We start from the raw sequence: 5544 nt of genomic DNA, 5'->3' as shown, positions 1-5544 counted from the left end.
TGAATTTGAAGCGGTGTCTCTGGTGATGACTACCAATGCCGAGTAGACCATCTACCGTTGTCATAGATCTGTGAGTGACTGACAGGCTGCAAGCAGACATGTTGAGACGGTTATCTAATGCCTTGTGTCACGGCAGATTTAAGTAAAACACTGGGGGATGAGGGCAGGCGTGCAGCAAGAGAGCGCGTTAGAGAGCGGAGGATTAAGCTTTGTAGCTTTGTCCCCACTGTTGTGTACAAAATGTGCATTTGCATCTTCGTGAAGCTGTAGTTAAGATCTAGGATCCAGATTTAGTGTATTCTCATCTGGTGGAGTGTGTGTGTGTGTGTGTGAGCTGAGGCAGAAAGAATGTGCTGATCAGAGGGGCTTGAGAATGAGTAAAGCAGATTTGGACTCAGACCATGTGTTGGTTATTTTTGGAGAACATCCAGATCACTCCTATATGACATAATACTACAGAGGCAGGTTGTAGAGTCCAGTGTGTATGTTGTGTGCATGTCCATTCATAAATATCAATATACCAAAGTTTTACAATAAATACATTTGTGTATTTATGTCTGCTCGGATGCACATTTACTGAACAGTATATATTTATGCTTGTGTGCATGTATACTGTGCATCCAAACATACACATATGGTACAGAAGTCTGTTTTTTCATCACAGTTTTTAGGCTAGTCTTATTATGTTTCAATATGTTGCAAAGTTAATTGGCAGTATGATATCCAGCCCTGTGTAATCATTAGTTTGATATACCACTATATTACAGACAGGCCAAATTTAAAGGGTGTCTCAGTTGACTTGTTTTAGTGCTCATTAGAATCACTTGTTTGGACTTTGAGCATGGTAATGTTGTTGGTGCTGTGTTTTTCATGTTTCTTGTATTGTTCATGTTCGTTTGATCTCTCTTTTAATCGTGCTACCATCTACAGTGCACAGACAATATATTTAATGTTTGACCTCATTAGCTTCATTGATTGTTGTAAATATCTGCTTATTCCGAATTTAATGCCAGCAAAATGTCCAAAGTTGGGACAGGAGCAACGAAAGACTGGGGAAGTTGTGGAATCCTCAAAAAACACCTGTTTGGAAGATTCACACAGGTAAACAGGTTGATTGGTAACAGGTGATAGTGTAATGAAAGAAGCATCCTGGAAAGGCTCAGCAAGCGAGGATGCAGCGAGGTTCACCACTTTGTGAACACATGACTGTATAAAGGATGTTACTACATGGACTCAGGGTTAGGGTTAACACTTTGTAAAACTGTTGTTGGTAAACAAAGTTAATTTGCTAATGATTCTGATTTTATTAAGGTTTTACACAGCATCCCAACTTTTTTGGATTTGGGGTCGTAGGCAGGTACCAGACCTGGTTGGTTGTACTTTTTGTGTGATCCTCCCAAAATTTTCTTGTTTTCTTGCATTAGACTTTTTTTTTCCATTTTCAATTATTTTCCCACTTGCTTTTGCTTTGCACAACTTTTGTGATTTTCTTTTTATCCTGATGAAGTTAATCTTAAAGTATCCATGTTTCCAAACATGTGTTAAGGTACATCAGTGAAGACTTACTAACTTGCTCGGTTAGTTTAATCTGGAGGGAAAATGTGTGGTTCAGGGTCAATGTGGTGATCACATAAGCCACCAAGCAAGTGAACTGTGAATGTGAGGGGAGCAGAGGAAAAGGTTGGCAGTAAGGTAATATACCCAAAGTGTTCTGTATACTTCAGGTGTGTTCGTACTATGAATGTTAAAGCACACTGTCTGATGTTGTCTAATGAACACAGAACAAGTCAGAGGGAAAAGATTTGTTGAAGACTTTAATGTGATAAATGACAAATGATTAACGCATTCCTTGAACGTAACACAACTGAATCATGAACAAATGGTCAGAGCGGGCTGACCCAGACTAAAAGGCCTGGCTGGTTGTCAGACCTGGGTAGTAGGAGTGGGTGATATGCATAAAATCTTCTATTACAGTATGGAATTTTAGATCACGCTAATGATATATATGCTGTGATGTGACTTTTCAGAAAGTTTGTACATTTATAGATAAAATAATTAAATACGAATGTCTGTTTTTGGTTCCTCCAGTGACTTAAATACCTGACAAATCCAGATATTTCATCACATTGATGCACAAATCCTGTCATTCCAATACTGTCAATAAGCAGTCCTGCTCAGAGGAGATATTTAAGGTACAGCTACCTCAGCAGAATCTCAACCAGGTGACAGATCTCTATCATCTCACAGTAATCGTCATATCACCCAACCCTACTGGGCATATAAAGTCAATATACAGTATTTAGATTAATGAAAATACATGCGGTGTGCTTCATTTCATGTGTCTTATCAAATGGAAGGGCTAATGTTTCCACCCTTGAGTTCCAAAGAGCTAAGCCAACGAAATCAAACTCACCTCAAGTATTTGGAAATTAAGTCAAATAAAACCTTTGCAATCCTGCGGGGGATGAACAGAGTGAGACAGGGACAGGGGCGGGGACCGGGTGGTGTCGGGGCAGGCGATCTAGCCTTTCGGAGCGGTGTACTGACGCAGGAGAGAGGAGATGGCGCTGGATTCAGTGACCTCTTCGGGGAGAGAGCCCTCCATGTCTTTGATGGACGGGTCGGCTCCAGCGTTCAGCAGGAGCTCCACGATGTCGGCAAACTCGCACGCCGATGCTACGCGGAGAAGAGAGGAAAGTTATGTCTGATGCATGACAGGTTACAAGGAGAAGAGCAAAGCAAAGAAGAGAAATAAAGAAAGTGGAGGACAGAAGGCAAACATTTATGCAAACTTTCTGTAAGACTCTTAGTTTTCAGCCGTGTTGGTGACGTGTCTGTATGGACAACTATGGAAGGAATGCCATGAAATTTTTTTCATGGTTCCAAGATGATGTATCCCAACGACCTTAGTGATCCCCTGAATTTTTCTCTAACCCCGCCATGACGTTTACATTTGTAGGTTTGAGTGTAATTTCTCAACAGCTATTGGATGGATTACCATAAAATGTGATACAGACATTCATGTTCCGCTCAGGATGAACGGCAATAAATTTGGCGATCCCCCGTCTTCCTATTGAGCACCATCATCAGGTCAAAATTTATATTTCTCCAATAAACAGGTTTCCAAACAAATCCCTGCAAAACTAATGACATCGCAGCAAGCATCAGCTGTACTTTGTTTTGAGCTAATAGGCTCAACGTTAACGCTGACATTGTGATCGGACTAATAACCTCTCACAGCTGCTAGCATGGCTGTAGACTTGTCGTCTGGCTGAAACAGTGGAGTTATACTGTCTGTCTATCATTTGTTTTTACCTGGACCCATATCATACTTGGGGATTTGACGGAGCACTACAGCTCATTTCAGACTGTTATGGTGGTGTGTACCAGGTTTCAGTAAATCTAAACCTCTTCTGCGTACTGTAGTTTAATAAAGTATGTACAGTGCTGCAGTTAATGAAAAGCCCATCTGCAGGCCCAGCACTGACACTGGCCTGGACCTGTGGTTCTCTCAAACACTTCATTTCTGCCCCATTGGCAATTTGTGCCCCACTAAAAGGGTCTCCTCTCTCTCTCTGTATAAGGGGGAGGACAGGGGGGGGGTTGCACTTTCTTAACCCAGTTAGTGGGTCCCTGCTTTCCCGATGCACCTCTCGCCCCTCTGGCACCTCAACCCCCCCACATCTCCCTTTCTCTTCCTCTCTTGATCTGAGTGCTCTTCTCTGTCGGTGTCAATCGCTCACTCCTTTTAAAGAGCGGACTGCGTGCTGCGCCACGATCGCTGATGTCAGCAGCCACAGTGATTGACAGCCAGGCCTTTTAACCTCCAGCCCAGGGGTGGCTGGCGGGCTGGCTGGCAGGAGCGCATGAGATATGATGATACATCGGAATGCATGTGAGTGTGTACGCAAGTGTGTGTGTGTATGTGTGTGTGTGTGTGCACGCTAAAGTTGTGTCCATGAATAGCATGAGGTGCGTGTGAGTGTCAAACACTATAAGAAACCACTTATCATGCAGCCAAATCAGACTAACAAAGCTTGGCTTATTTTTCCAGCCTCGCTTGCAGTCCTCCTCTTGTTGCTCTAAACAGTATTTTATTTAGCCAGCGGTGTGTGTGTGTGTGTGTGTGTGTGTGTGTGTGTGTGTGTGTGTGTGTGTATGCGTGGAGGGTGTCTCGCCTGGGCCTTGAGCTGTAAAAAGTGGCTGGCCCTCAGGGGAGCCGTAGAGGAGGAGAACAATTTATGGTGAGCAGTAAACCCTCAATTAATCACTTGCCAGCCACTGTGGCCCTGTGCAAAGAGAGGTGGGAATGAATTTTCATTCTCTGCTATTTGTCTCCTGGAGTTCATCGCTTATGTTTATTAGTCATCTTTTTATGCCCCATCCTCGGGGCTTCCTCTGCTGGGGATGTGTGTGTTTGTGTGTGTGCAGATCGCCGGTGGGTGATGCAACATGCCCATTCCAACGCCACCAACAGATGGTCCACCCACACACACACACACACACACACACAGGCTCAGAGGACAGGGGAACCGCCCCTCAGGGACGTGTGTGTTGGGGCACGAGGGGGTCAGGGGAGTCTGAGGACCAGTGCTGATTTCCTCTGGGAGGTCTGGCGATTATTACACACAAACACACACACACACGCAGAACAAAACCAGACAGGCATCCACACATGCACACATACATACCAAAGGACACACACACACACACACACACACACACACACACACACACACAGGATACAACAGAGAGGATTGAGAGAAACTAGGTGGAAAAAAACCTGTAGGAAACAAAGATGAGTAATGGTAAAGAGAGTGGGAGGAAGAGGTGGGAAAGATGACAAATTTGAGACGAATGCGGGCAAAGAGCGGGTGTGTACAGAAAACAGGCTGCCGTATATGAAGAGAGCGCGCACACAGACAACATAATGACGTCAGCGTACGATAAATGTGCCGAGTTTTGTTCCAAAATGAGATATTCCCCTTTTGAAAAATAGACACAACACTTACCGAGAGCTTTATAGCCGAAACAGAAAATAAATTGTGGTGTTTTTCAGAGTGATTGCACAACATTTTGGACTGCAAACATGGGTAAGAGAGGCCTTCTTACCATAATGTAGCGCTGTCTGTCCTTCATTATCCTGTAAGACAAAAACAAGTCCTTACATCAACAGACCTGTGACCAGCAGGGAATAAAAAAAAGCCCAGAAAGTGCAAATTCTAAGAACAGTATCAGGAATAACAAAACATATATTGGCAGGATTTGTGTTTGTGAAAAAAATGGCAAATTACTTTGTTTAATTTTCCCGAGAGTCAACAAGGAAACTCTCAGCTGCTAGAATACCAATCACCTCCTCCATGTTGGTTTGGACACAGGGTGCCATGTTTTCATTGTACCAAAGGGGGATTATGAGAAGATGAGATATTGATTTGAGAAACATGTGACCTGCAAATCAAATCTTTTAACTTGCAGGTGACTTCCAGCACTGATCAAGCGGAACCAGCGAGCTTCTGAAAGTGCAGCGTTACGTATAACAGATCA

The 5544-nt window shown here is 43.5% G+C and overlaps 1 protein-coding gene across 1 annotated transcript in view; it reads right to left on the bottom strand.

Moving 5' to 3' along the window:
• Positions 1 to 1801: 1801 nt before the first annotated feature.
• acbd6 (acyl-CoA binding domain containing 6) overlaps positions 1802 to 5544 on the bottom strand; it is a 32444-nt gene continuing 28701 nt past the window's right edge. The window contains exons 7-8 of the mRNA XM_041935582.1: positions 5113 to 5143; positions 1802 to 2676 (exon numbers count right to left, since the gene is read on the bottom strand). Of these exons, the coding sequence (XP_041791516.1) occupies positions 2522 to 2676; positions 5113 to 5143 (186 nt within the window). The 3' untranslated portion in view covers positions 1802 to 2521. The remainder of the gene's footprint in view (positions 2677 to 5112; positions 5144 to 5544) is intronic.

Source organism: Chelmon rostratus, chromosome 4 (genome assembly GCF_017976325.1).
Source record: "Chelmon rostratus isolate fCheRos1 chromosome 4, fCheRos1.pri, whole genome shotgun sequence".
In the NCBI taxonomy this organism is placed as follows: domain Eukaryota; kingdom Metazoa; phylum Chordata; class Actinopteri; order Chaetodontiformes; family Chaetodontidae; genus Chelmon; species Chelmon rostratus.
This window is presented reverse-complemented; position numbering and strand designations above follow the sequence as displayed.